General features: G+C 39.1%; 2 protein-coding genes across 2 annotated transcripts in view; one reads left to right on the top strand and one right to left on the bottom strand.

Annotated features, from left to right (window-relative positions):
• myh7ba (myosin, heavy chain 7B, cardiac muscle, beta a) overlaps positions 1–6,736 on the top strand; it is a 52,176-nt gene extending 45,440 nt beyond the window's left edge. Inside the window, exons 42-45 of the mRNA XM_042503341.1 lie at positions 3,720–3,824; positions 3,913–4,008; positions 4,101–4,235; positions 4,460–6,736. Of these exons, the coding sequence (XP_042359275.1) occupies positions 3,720–3,824; positions 3,913–4,008; positions 4,101–4,235; positions 4,460–4,471 (348 nt within the window). The 3' untranslated portion in view covers positions 4,472–6,736. The remainder of the gene's footprint in view (positions 1–3,719; positions 3,825–3,912; positions 4,009–4,100; positions 4,236–4,459) is intronic.
• trpc4apa (transient receptor potential cation channel, subfamily C, member 4 associated protein a) lies at positions 4,632–25,170 on the bottom strand. Its single transcript, XM_042503330.1, has 18 exons — positions 25,028–25,170; positions 20,161–20,289; positions 19,916–20,032; positions 19,681–19,738; positions 19,496–19,551; positions 19,161–19,289; positions 17,357–17,558; positions 17,059–17,241; positions 16,366–16,508; positions 14,600–14,731; positions 14,445–14,503; positions 14,171–14,356; positions 13,881–13,971; positions 13,630–13,770; positions 13,429–13,540; positions 11,999–12,111; positions 11,638–11,844; positions 4,632–7,400 (listed from the first exon to the last, which is right to left on the bottom strand). The coding sequence occupies exons 1-18, from the start codon at positions 25,151–25,153 to the stop codon at positions 7,263–7,265; spliced, it is 2,322 nt and encodes a 773-aa protein (XP_042359264.1). The 5' UTR covers positions 25,154–25,170; the 3' UTR covers positions 4,632–7,262.
• Positions 25,171–25,536: the final 366 nt, after the last annotated feature.

Genomic DNA, 25,536 nt, shown 5'->3' with positions numbered 1-25,536 from the left:
AGGTGTTTTTAGCTGTTTTTGGGACATGTCATTTTTTGACATTTTTGCCATACTATAGCCTTGCTTTTTTGGTCATTTTTTTCGACATGCTGTTTTATGTTGTTTTTGGCCATTTTTTGCACGTTTTAATGCTATGGCGGTCTCAGCACGCTATTTTTATGCTGTTTTGAGGTGTTTTCAGCTGTTTTTGGGGGACATGTCATTTTTTGACATTTTTGCCATACTATAGCCTTGCTTTTTTGGGTCATTTTTTCGACATGCTGTTTTTATGTTGTTTTTGGCTATTTTTTTAACGTTTTAATGCTATAGCGGGTCTCAACACGCTATTTTACTGTTTTGAGGTGTTTTCAGCTGTTTTTGGGACATGTCATTTTTTTGACATTTTTGCCATACTATAGCCTTGCTTTTTTGGTCATTTTTTCGACATGCTGTTTTATGTTGTTTTTGGCCATTTTTTGCATTTTTTAATGCTATGGCGTGTCTCATCACGCTATTTTATGCTGTTTTGAGGTGTTTTCAGCTGTTTTTTGGGACATGTCATTTTTTGACATTTTTGCCATACTATAGCCTTGCTCTTTTGGTCATTTTTTCGACATGCTGTTTTAAGTTTTTTTTGGCTATTCTTTTAACATTTTAATGCTATGGCGTGTCTCAGTAAGCTATTTTATGCTGTTTTGAGGTGTTTTTAGCTGTTTTTGGGACATGTCATTTTTTGACATTTTTGCCATACTATAGCCTTGCTGGTTTGGTCATTTTTTCGACATGCTACATTATGGTGTTTTTTGGCGTATTTTGCACATTTTAATGCTATTGCGTGTCTCAGCAAGGTATTTAATGTTGTTTTGAGGTGTTTTCAGCTGTTTTTGGGACATGTCAAATTTTGCCATTTTTGCCATATCATAACCTTGCTCTTTTGTTCATTTTTTCGACATTTTTTTTATGCTGTTTTTGGCCTTTTTTTTGCATGTTTTAATGCTATGGAGTGTCTCAGCGTCTGCAGAGACAAAGTCTGCATTACTGCAGACACTGCACTGAACCGCCTGTCAATCTCTCACTCCATCCTTCCCTCAGTCATGAACAAGACCCCGAGGTACTTAAACTTGGGGCAGGATCTCTTCTCCGATCTGGAGAGGGCAATCCACCCTTTTCCCGGCTAAGAACCATGGCCTCGGATTTGGAGGTGCTGATTCTCATCCCGGCTGCTTCACGCTCGGCTGTGAACCGATCCAGTGAGAGCTGAAGGTCATGGCCTGATGAAGCCAACAGGATCACATCATCTGCAAAAAGCTGCAACCCAATCCTGAGGTCACCAAACCGGACCCCCTCAATGCCCTGGCTGCATCTAGAAATTCTGTGCATAAAAATTATGAACAGAATCGGTGACAAAGGGCAGCCCTAGCAGAGTCCAACCCTCACTGGAAACAAGTCTGACTTGGTGCTCCGGCACCAGTCGTACAGGGAACGGATGGCCCGTATCTGGGGGTCCGATACCCCATACTCCCGTAGAAGCCCCCACAGGACTCCCCGAGGGACACGGTCGAATGCCTTCTCCAAGTCCACAAAGCACATGTGGACTGGTTGGGCAAACTCCCATGCACCCTCAAGGACCCTGTCAATGGTCCAGAGCTGGTCCACAGTTCCACGACCAGGACGAAAACCGCATTGCTCCTTCTGGACCCGAGGTACGACTATGTGGCGGACCCTCCTCTCCAGTACCCCTGAACAGACCTTACCAGGGAGCTGAGGAGTGTGATCCCCCTATAGTTGGAACAAACCCTCCGGTCCTCCTTCTTAAAAAGAGGGAACACCACCCTGGTCTGCCAGTCCAGAGGCACAGCCCCTGATGTCCACCCAATGCTGCAGAGTCGTGTCAACCATGACAGCCCAACAACATCCAGGGCCTTAAGGAACCAGGGGCGGATCTCATCCATCCCTGGGGCCCTAGCACTGAGGAGCTTTTTGACCACCTCGGCAACCTCAGCCCCAGAGATGGGAGAGCCCACTTCCAAGTACCCAGACCCTACCTCCTCACCAGAAGGCATGTCAGTGGGATTGAGGAGGTCTTCGAAGTATTCCTTCCCCGATCCACAACACATTGAGTTGAGGTCAGCAGTGCACTGTCCACACCATACATAGTGTTGACAGAGCACTGCTTTCCCCTCCTGAGATGCCGGATGGTGGTCCAGAGCCTCTTCGAAGCCATCTGGAAGTCGTTCTCCATGGCCTCACGAACTCCTCCCACGCCTGTATTTTTGCCTCAGCGACCGCCATTGCTGCACTCCACTTGGCCTGCCGGTATCTGTCTGCTGCCCTCTGAGTCCCACAGGCCAAGAAGGCCCGATAGGACCCATCCTTCAGCTTGACAGCATCCCTCACTGCCAGTGTCCACCAACAGGTTCAGGTATTGCTGCCACGACAGGCACCAACCACCTTACAGCATCAATCGGCCGCCTTAACAACAGAGGCACGGAACATGGACTCAGACTCAGTGTCCTCTGCCTCCCCTGGGACATGGTCTAAGCTCTCCTGGAGCTCCTCCTTTTCATGGGAGCTTCAACTCCCCCACCAACTCACCACCAGGTGGTGATCGGTTGACAGCTCCGCCTCTCTCTTCACCCGAGTGTCCAAGACATGCGGCCACAAGTCCGACAACACGACTACAAAGTCAATCATCGAACTGCGGCCTAGGGTGTCCTGATGCCAAGTGCGCATATGGACACCCTCATGCTTGAACATGGTGTTCGTTATGGACAATCTGTGGTGAGCACAGAAGTCCAATAACAAAACACCACTCGGGTTCAGATCGGGAAGAGAGCCCAGCCCCTCTCAAGAAGTCTGGTTCCGGAGCAAATGCTATGTGTCGAGGTGAGGCTGACTATTCTAGTCGGAACTTCTCGAACTCGCGCACCAGCTCAGGCTCCTTCCCTACCAGAGAGGTGATATCCCACGTCCCTAGAGCTAGCTTCTTCAGCCAACGATCGAACTGCCAAAGTCCCCGCCTTCAGCTGCAGCCCAACTCACATCCCAAACAACCCCTTTGGCCCCTCCTATGGGTGGTGAGCCCACGGGACGGAGGTCCCACGTGGCTTCTTCGGGCTGTGCCCGGCCAGGCCCCATGGATTAAAGCCTGGCCACCAGGCGCTCGCCATCGAGCCCCACCCCTTGCCATTTTTGTTCATTTTTTCGACATGCTGTTTTATGCTGTCTTTGGCCTTTTTTTGCACATTTTAATGCTATGGCGTGTCTCAGCACGCTATTTCATGCTGTTATGAAGTGTTTTCAGCTGTTTTTGGGATGTCAAATTTTGACATTTTTGTCCATTATATAGCCTTGCCTTCTTGGTCATTTTTTCAACATGCATTATTATGGAGTTTCAGGCCGTTTTTGCAACATTCTATGCTATAGCGTGTCTCGGCACGCTATTTTATGCGGTTTTCAGCTGTTTTTTGGACATGTCATTCTATGACATTTTTTGACATGATATAGCATGTTGTCCAAAATATCCCAAAAAAGTCATAGTGTAGTATGTCATCTAAAATGATATTTAAAAAAAAACTCATAGTCTAGTATGTGGTCTAAAAATGCATTAGAAAGTTATAGTATAGTATATCGTACAGTTAAGCATGAAATGAATTCTTGTATAGTCTGACGATAAAAAAATCGCTCAAAAAATTATAGTATAAGGACTTTTGACCTTGACTTTCTTGTCTTTCTTGTAGGTCAAAGAACTGGAAAATGAAATGGAAGCTGAGCAAAAGAAGAGCCAAGAGTATCAGAAGGGCGTGCGCAAGTATGAGAGGAGAATCAAAGAGCTCTCCTACCAGGTAAAACACTAATGTGTTTGCACATTGTACATTCTGGAGTGTAAAATATGAATGCATGTTTTGAAGATCTCCTGTGCTATTTGTGCAGGCTGAGGAAGACAAGAAGAACCTGGTCCGTCTCCAGGACCTCATCGACAAGCTGCAGGTCAAGGTGAAAAGTTACAAGAGACAGGCTGAGGAAGCGGTGAGTAGTTTAGTGTTATGTACTGTGTCACCTGAGCACTTTCTCAGTTCAATTTAGACTATATGGTTTTCCTGGTTTCCTCTTCTCTGCAGGAGGAGCAGGCAAACACCAATCTGTCCAAGTACAGGAAGCTCCAGCATGAGCTCGATGATGCTGAGGAGAGGGCAGATACTGCTGAATCGCAAGTCAACAAGCTCCGCATCCGCACCCGGGATCAGGGTAGCAAGGTCAGTAAACCAAATGCCTTTATGACCTATGACTGTTTCAAGTATTTATCTTATTTAGGAGGAGGGCTTTACAACAAGAAGTAATCTTAAAGGAGACTGGGTGTGATCCTCTGTTGAACATGACCTCACTCAGCCCACTCATGTGGTCTGTAGTGCAGTCATGAGTAACTCTATGACACTGTGTATATGGTTGCTAATAAACATCCCTGTCCTGTGTATTTCAGCATGCTGAGTAACGTGAGGCTGAACGCTGCGGACAAACATATCACAGCCAGCCAGCTGCAACAGCTGGGCCTGACTGTGAGGACCCACCCAAATAAAGACTTCAAATACATACTTTAAATACGACTGCTTTGTTTTTGTTTGTTTGTGTGATAAAGATAGGAATCCCACAAAGAAGGTCTAAAGAAAGATTTATTATATTATTAATTTGACAAACAGCTGTTAAATAAGGAAAATTAAGTTCATACCAGCATTAGAGGAGGAACATGTGATTGAAAGTTACACAAGTCGTTATAGTAGAATGTGAAACTAAAACATGAATTTAGTTTCTTTTCGATGGTCAAAGAAGGTTAAAGATATTAAGACTGAAGTGTGCCGAGGTGAATTTTTAAACACAATCGTGTGAAATTTTATGCATTATTTAATGCCAACAAATGAAAAAAATCATGGGCTGTTATCTTAAATGGATTTAAATTTTACACCATGAATATGATCCACTGTCAGCATCTCTTAAAGGCTGTTCAAAGTGTAGTTGCTGTCTATCATGGTGAAGTGAGACAATCATTTGATTAAAAAAAAGCACCACATGGTCTAAGTCTTAAATGTGAATTTAAGAGTGGATGCAAAATATATCTAATAATATCCTCATCATGCCAAACATCACATAAATCTCCAGCTAATAAAAGTCAAAAGGGATCTAAAATAAAAACCAAATAGTGTTATGTTTAACACTGTGCAGCATGTTCTTGGCCAATGGGATAACATTTCACCATTTTCTATACAAACTAAGGACTGAAATCTAAGGCCTACTAGGAGCATCACACCACATACAGCATTAAGTGTTGAGAACCAGTTCTCTTGTGCATCATACAGAGGGATCACTCGCTCTAAAAAGAGTCACAAAGCTACAGAAGTCAGATTGTGTATAGAGCGCTCACAACATTCATGTTTTTAAACCGATAGCCTGATTGACTTCCGTGATGGATGACTGGAGTGATGAGAGGAGATTTGGGTCAATGATAACACACGCTTAGTACTAAGAATGTGATACCACTGCAGAAGTACCCTGTGTCAAATCACACTATCATAGCTATTATCTCGAGCATCCATCCGGCAAAGAAACTGAGAATTTCTAAGCGAGAAGCACTTGTAAAGTGTGTTAACGTCACTGCAAAGCACAAGATGAACTAATTCAGAGTATGTGCAACACCCATTGAGAAATTTAAGACATGCTGAATGAAAACTAGAACAAAAACACATTTCTGGTTAATTAGCTTTAAAGCAAATAAAAGGCTTTTAAAGTGTAAAGGACGTCTGTGTTTGCATCCCAAAAGGCGGCATAGCACTAGTAACTCATGGCATCAGGGGCCAACTGTAGAAATGCCCTTATACATTCACATGAACATGTATTATGAGCCATGACATGCTGGGAGTAAAACTGTACACTTGTCATTGGGAGTGGTTTGATCTGTGTAAGGGTAAAATATGAGGTAGCTCATCTTTTTGTACTTATCTTGGGGTTGAGTAATATCAGACGAATATCTGTTTAGCTCCGCACCTTCAGCTGCACACTCAGGCCGTGGACACATCATCAGCATCATCTTTCTCCAGAGTAAAGATCAAGTGGTGCCTTGCAAAAAGAGCTGTCACACAGAGAGATTGTCAGTGTCAGCATGGAGTCTGGGATTTTGACAAAAACCTTCAATCTGATGCTGATGATGTTTGGCAGAAGGCTAATTCAACTTCTACTGGAACAATGAGAGTGGTATCTTAATAACACTAGCGCCTGCATAGTTTATTTTCTCTTCCCAAAGCATCTCTCATGACATGGATACAAATTCTGTTACAAAATGAAAAATGCTTTTAATCAACAAATGTGTTAAAATATAATAAACAATAAAACAATTTAATCTGTGCAATGTTTTATTCTACAGTCTTATCCAGAGCTAAAAGCTGTTGTTTTTCAACAAGTCAAAAGTAAATCAACAAAAAAATAAGGAAAACAAGTCCCTGGGTGAAGCTTCTGAAGCCACGAAGAGAGCAGATGGTTTTCGGTGAGAGGAGCCCCATGTGATTTTTGAAACAGCCAGCCCACAAGCTACCTAAATGTGTCGAGTAGGGCCAGAAAGCACCAATCAACAATCGCCACCTAATAAAGTAGACCCACAGACGGGTTAAATCAAAATGCTGTCCGTTTAGAAGACCCCTGCAAAAAATTCCCTACAGGTCAGGCAGTGGAGCGGAGTCAGCAGAGAGTATTTAGGTAGTGGGAGAGTGAGGCCGCTGACTCCTGGCAGCCCTGTGATGCACCACTGACCTGCACAATGATTTACCATGTGGCCATATCCCAAACCAAGTCCGCGTGAAAAGAATCGTTTTTTTCTAACATATACTTTGTTGAATCATACATATTTTTTCATAGAATTTTGTATAGGTTATATAAAAGGCTCTATTTGAATTTCACCTAAAGCAAACAACCAATGCAGGTGTCATTTCACAAGGTCCCTTAAATTGTCTGTTGAACGATGTGGGCGCACCGGGGTGGGCGAACACGGCCCCTCTCTTACTTTGAAGAAGAGGACTTAGAGAGAAGATGACAGCCAGGCAAATTCACATCCCATTACATCTGTGACGACGGCCTCAGTGTGACAGACAGCAAACGGAGGAGTCTTACATCCAGAACGCAGTCACAAAAGCGCCTGGACGGCTTAGCTCCAAAGAGTCATCACCAGCTTCAGGTGTCCATGCTCCCTGTGATCCTTTGCCCTGTCCCACCCCCAGCACACCCAGTGCACACACTGGAGGTCAATCTTCCAGCAGGTCTCTGTCCAGATCCATGAAGGGCTCGTCAATGTAGCTCGCTATGGCACACAGAGAAGTCCTGTCCGAGCCCAGCAGCACCGACACCGTCTCCTTCCAGTAGCTGAAGGGGATACAGGAGCTCTAAGAGGACGCAAACCAGAGAGAACTTAGATCAGCAGCAATCGTTTTGCAGCCTCGCTAACAACAGCATGAGGTAATGGTTAGTAGCTGCTTTTAGCTGTCAAGTGAATTTTACTGCTTTTATTGGCTCAAAGTGATCAAAACCTTGCGTTTCCCCTTTTCTGGTTGGAAACAATTTCCATTGCTTTTACACTCAATTCCAGATCATTTTAATATCCCTGCTCACTGACAGGAGGCTGTCTTTGTCTTTGTCTCTGACTATTGTGGACAACATACCTAAGAAAGGCTTTTTTTGGACAACACACTATACCATGACATTTTTATGCAATTTTGGACGACATACTTAGTATGACTTTTGTTGCTATTTTGAATGACATGCTATAATATGACTTTTTTATGCTACATCGGCTACATACATACAGACTATAGTATGACATTTTATGCTATTCTAGGATGAAATACTATATTTTGATTTTTTTCTGCAATTTTGCAAACATACTATACTATGATATTTTGATACACTATGACCTTTTTATGCTATTTTGGATTATACAGAATAATATGACTTTTTGTGCTCTTGTGGATGACAAAGAATGACTTTTTTATAATATTTTGGATGACATACTAGTATGACTTTTTATGATAGTTTGGATGACATATAATCGTATGTCTGTTTTTTTGGTCAGTTTACCATACAATGACTTTTTTGGGCTATTTTGGACAACATGCTAATCTATGACTTTTCTGGGCTATTTTCAATTATAAAGTTTACTATGACTTTTTTAATATTTTGGTAGACATACCATACTATGACATTTTTTGTGCTACTCTGATGGACACACTATACTATGATGTTTCTATGCTGTGTTGGACAACAAAGTTTAGTTTGACTTTTATGCCATTTTGGAAAACATTATAAACTATGACTTTTTTAAGCTGTTTCAGACAACATACTAAAGTATGACTTTTTTATACTGTTTTGGTCGCCATACCTTACTATGACTTTCTTTGGCCTTGTTTGGATGACACTAATCTATGACATTTGTTGCGCTATTTTGGACAACATACTATATTCTGACTACTTTATGCCATTTTGTTCAGCAAAAAATAAAATTCATTTTTTGGGCTATTAATCGACGACACACTGTACTATGACTTTTTGGGGCTATTTTGGATGACATTCTATACTATGACTTTTTTTCATCACAGTATTTTTTGACATCACATACTATAACTTTTAAACCATTTTCCCACATACTATAGTATAACTGTTTTCAACACACCATACTATGACTTATAAGGGTTTTTTTGACATTTTACATTGTGACTATTACTTCATGCTGTACTTCAACATACTACACTATGACATTTTTAACAGTTTTTTTTTCAACACACTATACGACTCGTCATACTACCTCATACTATGACTGTTTTTGTCATACTATACAATGACTTTCAACAGTTTTTTGATATACTACACTGTCAATTCTTTAGCACTTTTTTTTTTTTTTTTTTTACATACTATGATATAACTTGTTTCGACATACTATACCATGACTTTTTAGCAGTTTTTCTGACATACTATACTATGGCTTTTTTGACATATACTATGATTTCTTTAACAGTTTATTCAATATACTATGAGATTTTTTGGACATACTATACGGAGACTTTTTAAACAGGTTTTCCGACACACTATGCTATGACTTTTGTTTCGTTGCACTATACTTTGGCTTTTTTCTATATATTATACTATGACTTTTTAAGTTTTTTCAACAGACTATAATATGATATTTTGGACAGTTTTTTCGACATACTACACTATGACTACACTATTACTTTGTTTATATTTCTTTTGACATTCTATACTCTGACTTTTTAATCAGGGTCAGTTTTTTGACATATTATACTGTGACTTTTTACGTCATACTATACTACCACTTTTTAATCATACAATACTGTTACCTTTACTACGATTTTTCACCATTCTATACTGACTTTTTTGCATTTTTTTTGGTCATACTACAGTATGATTTTTTTTTATATAATATAATATGACTTTATTTTCAAAACTCTATGCTAAGACTTTTTTTGGACATACTACATACTACATTTGTTCTGACATAATATGCTAAGACTTTTTTTTTAAACCTTTTTTTCACAAAATATAATGGATTTTTTTTGCCATACTATGACTTTAACAGCTTTCCCAGCATACTATGGTGTAGCTTTTTTTGACATTTCTACCGATTTATTTTTTAAACTCAGAGTATAGTATGTTGAAAAAATTAATAGTATGACATGGCATACTTTTTCCATACACCTCCACTAGTATGACACATATATGGATATTATTACCATATACATCATATATGCATGCTGTATACATACTATCATAAACTACATTTATTAATATTCATATCTATTACTATTGTTATATATTATGTTATTTTATTGTTATTTTTATTGTTGCTCTTCATCTGTACCTCTCTCACAGTCTCTCCCTCTTCCTCTTTCTCAGTCTCTAGCTTTACTATGAGATTTCCCTGAGGTTTCTACTGTTTTTTTCACTATTAATGGTTTCGTTTGGGAGTTTTTCTTTAGGCGCTGTGAGGGACCAAGGACAGAGAAATGGTGAATGCCGTAAAGCCCTTTGAGGCCATTTGTGATTTGTGATACTTACGTGCAAGTAGTCTGCCTTGCCTGAAAGTATGAACTCATACCTCTACAGATGGTCTATCCTGTGAGTACTTAAATACACAAAGATGTGTGTTTTTGTTTGTCTGTCTGTTTGTTCTCCATTTTGTTTTGCGACCTGTTTTTTTTCTTTTCCCTCCAACCCTCCTTCAAATTATAGCTTATGTTGATGTCCTACCTAATCGTTTGAGAAATCTCTATAAAGTGTTAAAAAAACTGTGCTTACATGTCCCACATGATTGTGGATTGTGAAAATATTAAACATTGTTCATGTTGCAGCAGCCATGACTTGTATCTTTCATCCACTTGGGGGCAGCAGAACCAGCAAATACACAAAAATGACATCACCTTACAAAGATGATATGGCTAACTCATTTGCAAACAGTTGGCTTATTACACATCCAGAGCAGACAGCAGAGCAACATTAGTATAAATTTGGAGTTGGTTTCCTGTCCACACTAATGAATGTTTTGGCCCTACCCAGCTCTGGAGAAAAATATCTTGATCTTTAGCTGCTAAATGCTCCACAATGTTCACTAACTTGATGTGTCTGCGGTTTGGTGAAGGGCCAGTAACATACAGGGGATCTAGCAGAGCTTTCACACTGAAAACATCTGCTGCTGCAGCTGGAAACAAAACTGATGAGAGCAGTGAGGGCAATAAAACTAAAGTTGTGAGCAGTAAAACCAAAAAAATGAAGAGAAAAATGTTAAAATGAACAAAGTCAGCTGAGGGGGACAGCAGATTTGGTGTGATGTGACTATAAGCGAACACTTTCATATCACAAACAGTTGGTTGACTTTACATGACATGTTTTTTCATCACATTTTATAAGTCTTCTTGTCTTTCATGTCTTATTTTTAGGCTTTCTGTGTGCAGCCATTTTGTAGATGCACATGAGTATTCAGCTGAGGATGCCCAGTAGATAAGGAAAATGTCATTGAGAGTTTTTTTTAAATTTCTACTCTCTTTCACACATTACATTTTGAAGAATGGACCTCTTCGAAGATACTTGTGAGTTTCTGTTTAGTAGTGAGAAGGGAATTTGAATTTGTCTTCAGGAATCATAAGGATCAACCACTTTTCTATAATGGAAAATAAGGACATTTCCTGGATTCTTGAAATATTTCCTGCTGTGGGAAGGTAGTCCTACTTCTAACACTCCACACCTTTCCTAAAATGCATGTCTTGTCTATACAGAATACAACTCAGCTGCTTTTTAAAACTCCTGTTTCTTGGGATTTCTCCACCTCACTTAAATGAACTTGAAGGTCTAAGCAAGAAGTACCAGATGTGTTTCCATAACGCACATGACTGTGACGCAGCACACTTAAGGCCATTGTTTTTCCCAGCATTCGCTTATGTGATTTCCCTGTGAGAATGTTTTGTATGTTTGACAGACAAGTAACTGACTGCAAACAGTAGACATTGAGAGGACTCGCACATCGTGCTGCTGATTTGCTGCTTGTGTAGACTTTCTTGAAATGAAGATATTTAGCGATGCTTCAACTGTGTTGAGGAAATACTGAGAGCTACTCACATTCTCCAGACAGGTGCTGTCTTTGTCCTTATTGAGGTAGTGGCGCTGCCAGAAGCGCAGTAGGTTGTGGAAGTTGTTGAGCAGGCAGCCTGGGTACTTCTCAGCGTACTCCTTCTCTCGCAGGGCATTGAGGTAGAAGGGCAGTTTAGCCTTTCTTCTGGCCAGCATCAAGATCACCAAACTGGTGTTTAAACAGCTCACATTCTCCTGCAGGAGAAATAGGATGGATGGATGCAGATAGTTGACGTTACTTTAAGTTTACACTAACATAGTCTGGAATTTATTTTGTTAAATCTGTCCAATAATTTCTTATTCTTGAACAGAGAGTTTATCTGAAAAGAAAGTGAAAATGAAACAAGACCTGTGTGAGAGTCTGTACGTTGATGATGTTGATCAGTCTGAAGAGGAAGGAAAGCCTGTTCTCAACTCTGGCCATGTAGGACAGCAGACAGCATTCAGAGAGTACCTCCACCACTGAGGGAAATACAGAAAAAAACTATAGCAAAAGCACCTCCATCTATATGTGATCTTCAAAAAAGGTGAGTATTTTTCTATTGTTTTGGTTTTTCAGCGTGACCATCGAACAGAAAATGATCTGAAAACACTATTCTCTATAAACACAATGAAGTGACATATAAATCTGTTTCACGAGCTCAACGTCTGTTTACTTTCTGTCAACAACCTCAGTGGACACACTGCTCTTTCATCCTAAGTTTGTTACTTCACTTTTCAGTGACTTCACTTTTAGTTTTGTACATGTTTTTGGTAGTATTTAGTGTTCTTTTTTGTATATTGTGTTTTAAACATTCTGATGATCACATCAGTGCCTTTAAACAGTATAGTATGCAGGATTGTCTGTTACTAGTTTTAAAGATGTTCATCAGCAAAAGTAAAAATATTAACCAGCCCCAGATTCAATCTTGTTTGGCATTTTGCCTCGCTATGTTTGTGGGAGGTTTTGGTATTGTGTATATTTTTCTTTTTCAAAGATTATTTTTTGGGACTTTTAGCCTTTAATGGACAGGAAAGTAGAAGTGTAAAAGGGGAAGAGCGAGCGGATGACACGAAGCAAAGGGCCGAGGCCGGAATCAAAGCCACGGCCGTGGCGAGGACTAAGCCTGTGTACATGTGACGCCAGCTCTACCAACTGAGCTACTGGGCGCCCCGGTACAGTGTATCTTTGACGCATGCTGCTTTTAGTCTGGCAACCGTTTGTTACCTTTATATAAAATCCAAACCTCACCTGTCCCTAAATGTCCAAAACACAGAAAATAGGAAAATACCAGCAGAATGTAGAAAAATACACCACCACACACACTTCTAGTAGTCATAAGTGATGACTGAGATGGATAACTTTAATGAGTCTATGAATTGTTTTAAAAACAATCCTGATCCTATCTTTAAGGAAGAAAGAGCACTGTGATCACTAAGGTCAGAGGCGAAAGTAATGTCCTGTAGAGTTGGCAGAAAGTAAAAAAGTATGTAGTGTGATGTATGTCCGTTTTATAAACTGCATGTCTTTATACATCTAAATAGTGTTTTCAGATTTTTATGGAGAAATGTTTTATAATATACCCTGTCACTCCTTGATGACTTTTTTTCGTGATTTTTATTTTTATTTCCCCATATTTTACATTTTTCAAAACAGGAACAAGTGCATGCACAACGCCTACATCTAACTTTTCAAAAATCAACAATCAATCCAAATTAAAGAAATACTTTCTTTAACTTCTCTTTTACCTGTTCTCTGATAAACTAATCTTCATGTGAGAACTTTCCATCCCATGTTACCTTTGACATCTTCGGTCTGGCTCTCAAAGCGGTCCAATGAAAGGACGATGCAGCGCACCAGCATGTTGGAGTCCACCAGGGAACTGTTGATCTGCGTCAGGAAGGTCTGAAACTACAAGAGATTTCAAACAATTAAATCCACCACACAAGCTAAGAAATGGATGTCAAATTTAAATTTTGTCAGCTCAGCATATACTGTACCTTCTCTGGAGTGTTGACATATTTGTTGAATCTTTTGAAGGCATCAATGTTGAACTTCATGAGCTCTCCGAGCAGATCAAAGTAGCTCTGTAGGACATCTCGAGATGTGCAGCCACTGTCTATGATGCAAAACAGGATGTGCTGTCGAGGACATACGTCAACAATGAGAACCCATTCATCAGTGACAGCTCTGAGCAATGCTGACTGACCGCCTTAATGGATGATGAAAGCATCTGTGCTCTTAGTTTTACCTCTAGTAGTCCCCTCTTCAAGAGGAACATTTGGTCTGCATAAGAGGTGGCTCCTCTGAGAAAACTTTCCACTGCTCTTGCTTGCCAGAATCTACAAACGCAACAGAAAGCTTCAGCAAAGCTATAGAAAGCAAAAGTAACTGAAGCAGAACAAATCTTGAAAAATCCTTTAATCAATAGCAGAGCGCCTGGTGCTGCCTGGTGGAGACTCTCTCAACAAGACTGACACTTGCGAATCCATCATCATCTTTATCTCCTGCATCTTAATCTTTAGCCTACGTGATGCTGACCTGAATGACGAGTCTGGAGGTTCCCTCTTCATGACCGTGAGGAGGCGTGTGAGGAGGCCCTTCTTCCCATCGCACACTAAGCTTCTGTCTGTGTTGACCAGTGCTTCTACCTCAGGGATGTTAGCCTTCATGGATATGGCACTAAGTTCATTCAGCTCCTGGCTGTTCAGCAGTAGGTATTTGTTCCTGAAAGACAAGTTAGACATTTTAAAACAACAAACATACCTTAAAGGGAGAATTCAGCCCCGAGGTAATTCAATTAAGGGTCACTTACTCATGGTGATCACTGAAACTCTGAAGTAGCCGCAAAAACTGGATTTTGAAGGATATTTCCTGCACAAGGAGAATAAATAGTGTTAAAGGCAAACTTGAAACATTTCCTTTATTTACCCAGTGCCATTTCCCAAGGAGACTTTTAAACGTTCATACAGGACTACAGTCGCAGTTCTCATTCTGTCCATGGACCACATGATTTGAGGCAGTGTATTTCCTCCAGATCAGCTTGTCAAACAGGTTATTGAGCCCCGGGATGAGACGGAACTCAGCCAGCATCTTGTGGACCTGAACAAAGACACAATAACTCAATCTCAAGGAGTGAAGAGATGTGTGCTGTTTAAATGGACAGTTACCCAGAAAATAAAAATACATACTCTTCCTCTCACCTGTAGCGCTATCTTCAAATTCACATTGTTTATGTGCGATTTGCCGAGGTTTGGAGATAACGGCCGTAGAGACGTCTGCCTTCTCTCTAAAATAATTGAACTAGATGGTACCCCTTGTTTTGCTCAAACACCAAAAAAATACATTTGAAAAAGTCACAGCAAGTTACTCAAGATAATTCACAGACCTTATTCTGAGTTTCATTCATGCTTAATGCAGCAGCTATTTTCTTTCTACTAAACTACACCTGCTTTACGTATCGTTGTGCAGAAGGAGATCCGCATTTACTGCTACCTCACCTAGTACTATAACTCAATCGAGGAGAACGCCAATGATGCTTACATCTCACACTGTCACAGTCACAAAGCTCTCGTCCATGAGTAGATGCACACTTCTGTTGGAGTATGTAAGTATGTAACCTAAATCTCTGTAACTGAACAATGATTCCAGCTAAAGTGTGATTATAATGCTAGGATAGGGAACAAGTTTCATGTGACATGAGCCCTTAAGGATCTGTCCAAGCAAGGTTAAAATTGTTATGCAACTGCAAGAATACTGAAGTAAGAATGCTGAAACTACCGTTAGAGGAATTGAAATGCTACTGTATAGGTCATTTAGGAGGGTCATGTTAAGGTCACCTGTAAACAGAGACAAAAATGAGGAAATATTTAATGTGTATATGAGACAAAAAAAACAGTGTGGGTGTCTGGTCTCTGTGACTGAGTTCAACAGATCATGCAGAAAAGGAAAAAACAACTCCTAAAAAGGGACTGTCCTCGAAGTTGACCAATCCAGAGAAAATGCCACGCTGAATGGGGAGCCAGATGATGAGGGGAACCAACCAGAAGATGATTCTACCTTCATTCACATTTCCTCATTGTAAATAGTATAAAATACTGGATCAGGGAAAGACAGGTTGTCAGAATGCAGGCTGACTCGCTGATGTTACCGGCTAGGGAGAGGTATTTCTGATCCAGAGCTCTGTAACTGCTCATTGCTTGCTTGAAAAGATTCGCTAAAAGATTTGAATACAAAATTCTAAATTTTGTGTGGACATTCAGTTATTTACTGCTTATTGAGTTGCTTTTAAGAATTCTGAACATAGCACTCACCCTGGGAGGGTGAGAGTTTTTTCTACTTGCAGCAACCAAGAGAAAAACTCCTTCACTTCCTTCTGTACTGTTATACAATTTGCAGGTGTAGATTGGTAAAAAAGAAAAGAAAAAAAGTTCCTCCATAAAACTGCTATCTGCAAGGTATGTGGATTATCTTAAATAACTGGATTTGATTTCTGAAGAGAAACATTGCTGTTGCATTTTCAAATTTATTTTTTTGGCACTTCAAGCACAACAAGCCAACTGCCATCTAGTTGTATTATAGTGGAGAGAAGGCTACCCCCAAGACTCGGCAACTCACACCAAAACAATCTAAGACTGATGAATAGCACTGCAGGTGAGAGGAAAAATATGTATTTTTTACTTTGGGTGAACAGTTCCTTTAACTGTGTAGCCCCAACAATCGCTTCTGTTAAGTACCTGGTTCCTCTGTCGGCCCATAAGAAGGACACACAGCACATAAAGCACCTCCACTTTATACATGATCTCATGGACAATCTTCATGGACTGAGGCAGGCGATGTCTCAGAGGACTGGTGGCGAGGGAACTCTCATCCGACGACTCTGGAGACGAGGGTGAAAAATATCTTGATCAAAGTTATACTGCTTAGATGGAAGGAGGAATTTCCTCCTACCTTTGAGCTTTGGATTAAAGACCTTATAAACCATCTGACTTTGGAGAAAATTTGCTATTCTACAAGAGGGTGCGCCCAGAGATTTTATGCGGTATGGCAATCTTTTTTAACATGAGAGAAACAGACATGAGAAAAACAGACTTGATACTGACACTGCAGCCTTGTAATATTGATCCCTGTTGTTTGTTTTTGTTGTTGTTGTTTTAAATAAACATCCATCTATCTAGCTATTCTTTCCATGTCACATTGAATTTGTTTATATGAACTTGCAATTTTCTATGGTACAGTGGGGATGAGGCTCTTTTGAAGCAGAACATTGGGTGGTTGGGGGGCACATATTGTAATTTTCTTTTCCAATGATATTTGTAATAAACTGTATTTGTATGACTAAACGTTATTAAAAAGGCACTGAGCAACATAAAAGTTTATAGGGTTTAAGCAGAGTGAGGAATCAGCAGCTCAACTGACTGTTGTCTCACCTGTACTTTGTTCAGCCTCCTCAGTAGCCATCTGCATGAGGGCGTCCAGGACCAGAGCATTGTCCAGCCATGTGTACCAGTCCTCCAGCTCCTGCAGGAAGTTAGCTCCTGTGGCCTCTGACACCTTTCTGGTGGCCAGCTTACACAGTCGCTCAATGAAGCCAGGGATGTTCAGCAGGGTTACTATTGGAGAAATAGTATTAGTTCATAGTTCACAATTTACTGATGCATTCTTATGCAATGACATAAAATACATTACAATGTGGTGTCAGCACTCTGTAGTCTGAAGACAACCTACCCTGGTTGACCTCTGCACGAGAGGGGCTAGCATTGCGTTTCTGCTGTGCGTTTTTGGCCAGCAGGGTGTGCTTGTCGTCGTTTCCTACATCAGGTTCTGAGATGGTGACGGAAAGGATGCGACAGAAGTTGGCTAGCTGTTGTTGGTCAAAGCTTTGGACCAGACCCGATAGGTTGGGGATGCCCTCTAACTGGATCATCTCCTAGAAAAAAGGAAATATATGAACTGTTACCAAAATTGAAAGTAGACAAGACAGGACCTGCTAAAATTGTAACTGTAATTCCACATTTCATTTGAGAAAGAAATAACCATAAAAAATACATACTGTAATATAATTTTGAATTTTCATTTAAAAAAAACTAGCACCAAACAAAAATCATCATAATAGATGAAGGTGAAATTGTGTCCTTTATTGTAGTGGGTAATATTCTTTGGCAGACTAAATTCCTTTTGATGTTTTGGCCAAATGTGATCTAATATAATGACAAATTCTCAATACAGGTTACCACAGGCAAAAAGCATGTCTTCCTTTGGCCTGTAACACAATTCATGCCTTCACATACTGGTAGTCCGCACAGGGACAGAACAGACACTGCAAAGCTGTAACAGGGTTCTTTAAAACAGAGGAGGACCTGCACATTTTTATACACATAATTCTCCATTGCAACAAAAAGAAATGTCTTTGCTAGTTCCACCCATAACCAAAAAAACATATTCCATAAAGACTTCTGCTGTGATGATGCAGAAGCAATGTCACACGTCTCTATTTAAAATAAATTCAAATATTTAAAATTGTAAATCCATCTCAAACAATGCAGATTTGTTGTGCATTACACACCCAAAACATTTTTACTGATATTCTCCTACTTTTGATATAATGCTGGGGCGCGGTTTGCACTAGAAATAGAAATACTTTCGCTCAAATAAAAATATTAATTCATCTGTCATATTTAGTGAAAAAAAGAGGATACACTTTTGTAAAACTGCTCCTCGTTGTTTTCAGCAGAAGTATGAGGGAGAAAACAGAAACCCAATATATGCAGTTTACACAAAGCTTTGATGTACAGATAATAGAGTCATTGTAATATCCGAGGAGATGCGCAGGCTACAATCAGAATTCGAATCAGAAATACTTCATTGATCCCCTGGTGAAAACTGTGGCTTTCTAATTCTGACTCTAATCTGCCAAATTACAAAATATTCACTATACAGAGTCCAGCCAAGATAACGATATGTGTTTTGAAATACTGAAGACTATCAATTTTAGAATCACGCTCTGCTCTGCTTGATTTTCTCTAAAGGCATGGCTGCGACATTTGGATTTTAGCAGCTCTGCCAGGCACAATCGTTCTGGCTTTAGAGGTGTCTGTACATGGACAACAGAGCCAGCAGATAACAATACACTTTTTTTAACAGCAAAAAGACTTACTCAGGATGTTATTTTCACAGAAAAATTACCTTTTGTCAGCTTTTTGCCTTTATTTGATAGGACAGCTTATTTGTGAAAGGGGGACAGAGAAAGGACACGCAGCAAAGGGCTGAGGTTGGAATCGAACCCACAGCCACTGAAGTGAGGACGCAGCCTCCACACATAGGGCACCCACTCCAAAAATTACCGTTAATTAAATGTGACTCATGTTTTAAAAACAGGGACACATAAAACTATATTTTTGAGAAGTTTGCTGGCTTGAAAAAATGTGTAACTGCATAAATCACAAAATGACTGAACAAGTCTGTTTATTTACTCTGAGTGTCCATAAATAATGGCTACATGCTGTGGAGTCAATACGAGTTAAACTCTGACCTTTTTCACTCCAAGAATATCTTCAATTAGGGTAGCAGTCTGTAGAAAGGTCTTCTTGTTTGTCATCAGGGTGAAGAGAAACAGAACAAAGTCATCCCTTGCTGCCAGGCTTTTTGTGACGCCCTCCGTCTAGAAATTGAAGAAGAAAATTTGCACTTTAATTAAATCATGCCCCTTCCTGTCTGTGTAAAAAGGATCCTGTTTTGACAGAGTATAACAGCACAAACCATCTTCAAGGAAAACACTTCAAGTCATATACGTTTGCTAAATTTGAGCATGGTATGATGCAACTCTGACATTTCTCTGGGATGTACCAAATGTAATATGATACTTACACATATACAACAGTTGTAGAGAACACTAAGGCAGTCCTTGACCAGGTCATCATTCACTGCATAACAGAAACACAGATGTTTAAATACCAGAAAAAAATCATGAAATTAAAATCAATTATTGTGTAAAAATGTGTTGACTTCCCAATAAAAGCAGACATATTCACATAACTAATGTCACTACTTACTATTGGGTTTTTTCTTCTGCATAGTTAATGTGGGTCTCATCAAGATCTCCACAAGCAGCTTCATGGAAAAAGAAAAACTAGTATTCAGTGCTGTGAGAAAATTCAGTTTTTACTTCTTCTGTGTCTCCGTATTAGTTGTGCTACACATGACAACTGATTCTCCAGAGGTGACAAGCTTCAGTGTCTCAGAGTTTAATAATCACATAGCATCAAGCACCAGAAATGTCAAACTTACATCGACTCCACCAAAGAGGTCAAAGGTGTATGTGTTGGGGAAGGTGGATTCCTGAGCGGTCTTCCTGTCCTCCGTGACAAAAGACATGGCCTCCATGGAGAGCTGCGATGATAATACCTGACAAAAACCATTGTCCACATGTGATTAACATCACTCGGGCTTCAATTAAAAACATTCAGCAACAAGCAGCAGAAACCAGTAATACCACAGCCTCATTGCTGGATGGATTAGTGCTGTGTGGCTACCTTAAGAAAGCTGTGGGCATGGGAGAGGTCACTGTTGGGATGACTGCTCTCATAGAGCCTCTGCAACAGAGTAGGGATGCCATGCCACTTAGCCCGTTTATCTCTCTCCTGGAGCAGGCCTCCTGGGAGCTAAGACACATGAACAGAGGTAAACTTAAATGGTGTAATATACAGTACACAGTGAAAAAAGTATGCTTACTTGGGGGTCAGAGGGATTGTAAGATGTCTTTTTTTTTGTACAAGTGAAAGCTAAGCTGCAATCTTGAGAAAAATGTACAATATGTTGGCCTTAATAAAATGTTTCATGAGGAGGGAAGCATTGAGGGACTTAAAAGGTAATGCAGTCAATAAAATGTATGCATATGTGGTAAAACCAGTCTCAGGTAAGTGTCCCTACTGGAAAACAAGTGTAAAACTTTTAACACAAACAAAAGGTCCGAGAGTAAAGGAAGGTTGTGAGTCTTCTTTTAAATGAGATTAGGATTAAGCTAAATCTTACATAGCAGACTACAGCAACAAGCAAAGCAGACACTAAAAGCAACTTCAGCAGATTTGGATTTTATTCCTGTAATAACTTAGACTGTAGGACAAGAGAACCCTGTCCTGGCTCACAGTCAGTGGATGCAAATGTATTGTGGAGAAAGGCTGTAAAATGCAGCAGAATCTTAATGCTGACTTTACAGCACACTGAATGCCAGGACAGTGACGTAAGCATTAAGGGTAAATCAATATTGTTTTTTCAGGGCCAATACCGATACCGATTATTAGTAGTTGATGGGACTGATAAATTATATGCATTTAGAATAAAAATGAATATCTTGATATTTTTCCAATATTTAGAATTTGGAATATAACAAACACTGACACAAAACTTTGTTTAAATGGCATTTAGCAAATGTTTAATCAAAACTGAAACGTTCAACATCATATACAGCAAGTTCCCAGCAATCTTTTCTTAATAAAGTCAAGTGAAAATTTAAATAAAAAATAAAGAAATAAAAATAGCTCTGTGGGTAGAGAGCAAAGTAAAAGTTCCTCCCATGATGACACTTTGTTTGCACTTTTTAATTAATTTTAATCTGCGATCATTAAAATAAAATGCCGACACAGATAATCGGCAAAATGCCAAATATTGGCCCCAACAAACGGCTAGGCGAATGATCTGTCGACGCCTAGTGAGCATGTGTGTGCTGCAGGGGTGTGCCAAATCATATAGTTCACAATAATACCTGTATCATACTTATTATGATAACAAAAAATCATATTGTGATAATGGCAGAATTTTGACTTGTTGACATAATGACGTCATACAGTTACACATCTCAGCAAGCATGGCTGTTTGTAAAATTTCTCCACGGTGGAGGATTTATTCCAAAAACAGGAACGACGACAGTAGTGTGGAGTCAGTGGCATTTTTAGCGTCCACCACTACAGCCATGAATCTTTTATAACCACCTACAGATTTCTAACACTATTTTGACAACTTATCGCTCGTTAATCAGATATCGGCTCATCGGGATGAAAACAACTGAATCATAATAATAAAAGATTGTATTTATAAAGCACTTTAGAATCAAAACAAATCTCAAAGTGCTACAATGTATGTAATGATTAGCATTAAAACAGAAAAAAACAAAATAAAAGCATACTTATAAGTAATAAATAAGAGCACATCATCAATTTCATCATTTTTTTTTTAAAGAGAAAGAAATTGCCTGTTGATTTTTTTATTTATTTGTTCTTGAAATTAATTGATAAATTAATAATAATAATAATAATAATAATAATAATAAGAATAAGAATAATAATAATAATAAAAGCGTTTTAAATTATTTTGTAATATCATCAATAATATCAATATCTGCAAAAATACACAGAAGATATTTATTTAATTATTATATTAGTGACATATCACCCACCCCTACTGTGCTGTGCTGAGTTTTTGTTTTGTTTTTCTAATTCAAAAATGAACTGGTGGGGGAATTCTCAATTGCGGTTTTTGAAAAGGTCACAGAAGCAGGTATTTTCTATTTTTACCTGGTGGACTTATTGACTCTGAAATATTTAATGAATTCACACATTTTCTGTCTGGTTGTGACAGCAATCCTCTCTGTTGAAACAGTTTTAAAAGCAAAAGGCTGTGATAACAGTGTGACTGTAGAGATATGCATAAAAAACATAATTCCCATTTTCTTCGTAGAAAACACAATATTACAAAGCTGAGTTCTGTTGACTCTGTGCATTTACTCCTTACTTTCTGAAATATGGGGACTGTTTCTCTATGCAGCTCATCATGTGAAAATAGCAAACAAGCTGAATAATTATTTTGCCATTCCCACCAAACTGGAACTTCAGTGCCTTTTAAAAGCCCTGGAAATTATTTTGACCAAAACATGAAACTAATAACTTTCTCAATGTAACTATCTTTTAAGTTCTCATTCAAGATATTTATTAATTACATGCAGACACCATAAAGCTAAGGCATCAGAGGCGATCTGCCCCAAAACCAAACAAAAATTTTATCGATCTAGTAACAGTCCATTTTAAAAGTGAAAAATGGATACTGTGAATCACTGCACCGCAGTGAACACTATTTTGCGAATCAGTGGTTTAGAACTTTCACTTGATGAACTGCTAAACTGTTCATTAATCAGTTTCATTACGCACATAAGTAATTCATATTGCATAATGCAGATAGACTTTGTGTCAAAAATGGTTCCCTTTTTATGCAACAATCTGTGTTGCAAAAATGACAAAATAATTTCCCTTCTTGGGGAATGTTTTTGACTTATTAACAGCAGCTTCTGTTATGCTAATGATGACCAACTCCCTGGAAAATTGTATCATACAACAAAAAGCACCGACTTAACTTATTTGATTTGGGGTTTTGTTTTTTGGGGTTTTTTTTCAGATATTTAGTATGTCTACATGCCCAGTGTACTTTTTGGTGTTTGAATTTTCCTTTCAGAAACAGAAATGAAAAAACATCAAACTAATAAGTTATTTGACTTTCAAAATCCAATGTTTGTTCTCTGAAACCAGAGGCTGTTCTGGGAAAAAAAACATGGTTTCGATGCATGAGCGCCAAAATCAAATTTGTATAGTTAGCGAGAGAAATGAAGAGTAAGGACTTAACTAACTGTCTTAACTACCACTGTAATGACTGAACCATAATCTTTTTTTAACATTGTCTTTTTTTTTTTTTTACTTTTCAGGTTTTACAAACAATACAATAATCACAGGTTAAATAAAAGAGTGATTGATGAAATAACTGTACATTAAAAAAACCTTAATTTTAGACTCATCAAAATAGAGTCTATCATCTACAGAAATACCTGTGCATATGTTGCAGGAGTATAGGGAAGTCAGGGGTTTCTCAGCAAAGTGTGTCAGGGGATTCTGCACCAAAAGTCGCTTTTTTATTTGATTTTTTTGGATAGGAGAAAAATAAAAATTGCCCTCCCAAAAAGGTGCATACCATACCCTTTTTATGGGAGAAAAACCAAATTAAGTGGCAATCTATTTCCATCTAGAATAGAATAGAATAGAATATTCCTTTATTGATCCCCCATTGGGGGAAATTCCAAATGTTACAGCAGCATGAAAAAAGAAAAGTGAAATGTAACAAAGAAAATAACAATAACAAATAACAATAAATAAGTAATAAAATAAGTATGTACATAGAGGAAATAAGGTATGTACACATAATAATAATTAAGTAATAGAATAGTATGTACACAAAAGATGGATTAGAGAATAATATATATATATATCTATATTCCATTTTTGACCCAAAAACTAAAAATTGGTTGTTTTTATGTATTGAAATTTGAAATTAATTCAAATAACTATTTTTTAAAATTTCTTTTTATTGCTGAAAGTAAACTTCAAATACCAAAGAGTATACTGACCCTGCATCATACTAACATTTCACTTTACCACTGAGACACACTACCTTGAAAACTGCAAGTCAGCAAGCAAGGTAAAAGGCACGACGCTGACTGCACAATGGTCAATGGTTTCATCAGCAATGTAATTTAAATGGCTAAAGTCACGAATGTGTGAGGAACAAAGTGAAAATAAAGTTACAGTGACTGAATGCGACAAAGTGTCACAACAGGAGACACTTTCCTCTGCAGACAGACCCGTCAAACTAGTCAAACTAAACGAACAGTATCTGCTCCAAAGTTACAAATATCGTATAAATGCTTGCTCGCTTGGGAATGAAAATAACCTCGCTAACGTTAACTTGTGCAAACAGCTGTTGTGGCCTCGCCATTTATGGAAACGATAGTTATTGTGGTTTGTGTGTCGTTACGTAATCACCTGAGCTGTTCAGCTGGCTTAGCTAGCTAGCTGACGTTACCCCGTTTGCTAACATTAGCAAACCTTACAGCCGTTGATAACGTGATTTGAGCGTTTCCGATGTTGTTCTACGAGCTTTTAGTAACACTGACACATTTATGCTCGATAACATTAACAACAGCCAGTCAAAGCTTCAATTTAAAGCATCTATAGATAGTAGTTAGTCTGACATACAATGCTAAGCTAACGTGAGGCTAACAACAAAAGACCCACTTGGAGCGGAGCTGCTTCTTACACTTGCTGTAGTGCTAATGTTACTTTGTCGGCAGATTTTATCATCTTAAACTTAATGCCACCAAAGTTTAAGGTTTACTTTTTAAAAAACACCCAGTAATGGTGTAGCTAGCTGTAAAGCCAAAGCTGTCACAAGGGCGACCACATCTCCAGTCAAGTCTCCAGGACAACGTCTTCATTTCAGGCTGGATTCCAGGCGCAAGTCCCTGGTCTCAGTCGACCAACTTTCGGGTGTCTTTACTGTCCAAACATGCATTGTTTCTCTTACCTGCGTCCCTCGGCTGAAACTCTGACCAGTGATTTTACTAGCTGTGATCTTCGTGACGATATTGCTGCTGCAATGTCTCCGTTTTCCTCCAATACAGGGGGACTCGGACCCCAGAAGCGTCGCCATTATTTCTTCTTCCTGAACTGAACTGTTGGGCAGGAAGTGGAAGCGCTGATGAATTATTGGAGGTAATTAAGCGGCATCTGCTGGCAGAGAGGCACACTGAAATCATACATTTCTACATTTATATGCAGCGATAGCTTGTCGTGTTCAGATGTGCTGCTGCCCGTTTTAGCCAGGATATTGTTGTACAGGAGATTTTTTAATTTCAGATTAGATACATGAAAAGGAGAGTGAGTAAAAATAAAAGATCAACTGCATATGAGTAATGCCTTCACTATCGTGATTTTTGTTTGTCTTTAAGAACTGTAAAAAAAAAAAATCATTTGTAGTTGTTTGCAGGAGTGTATGTGCATGTACCTTAGTACACGTGTGTAAGTATGTATGTG

The sequence above is a fragment of the Plectropomus leopardus genome, chromosome 2 (assembly GCF_008729295.1).
Source record: "Plectropomus leopardus isolate mb chromosome 2, YSFRI_Pleo_2.0, whole genome shotgun sequence".
Classification (NCBI taxonomy): domain Eukaryota; kingdom Metazoa; phylum Chordata; class Actinopteri; order Perciformes; family Serranidae; genus Plectropomus; species Plectropomus leopardus.
The sequence above is the reverse complement of the archived record's forward strand: the minus strand, read 5'-3'. Positions and strand labels throughout refer to the sequence as shown.

Bases quoted from the DNA above. Each gene is read 5' to 3' on its own strand.
- trpc4apa (XM_042503330.1), bottom strand. From the start codon at position 25,153: ATGGCGACGCTTCTGGGGTCCGAGTCCCCCTGTATTGGAGGAAAACGG. The intron at 19,552-19,680 runs GTAAGTAGTGAC...TCTGTTATGCAG, and splicing joins GCAGAAGAAAAAACCCAATA to TGAATGATGACCTGGTCAAG. The intron at 19,290-19,495 runs GTAAGTATCATA...TTCAATTTCTAG, and splicing joins TCTACAACTGTTGTATATGT to ACGGAGGGCGTCACAAAAAG.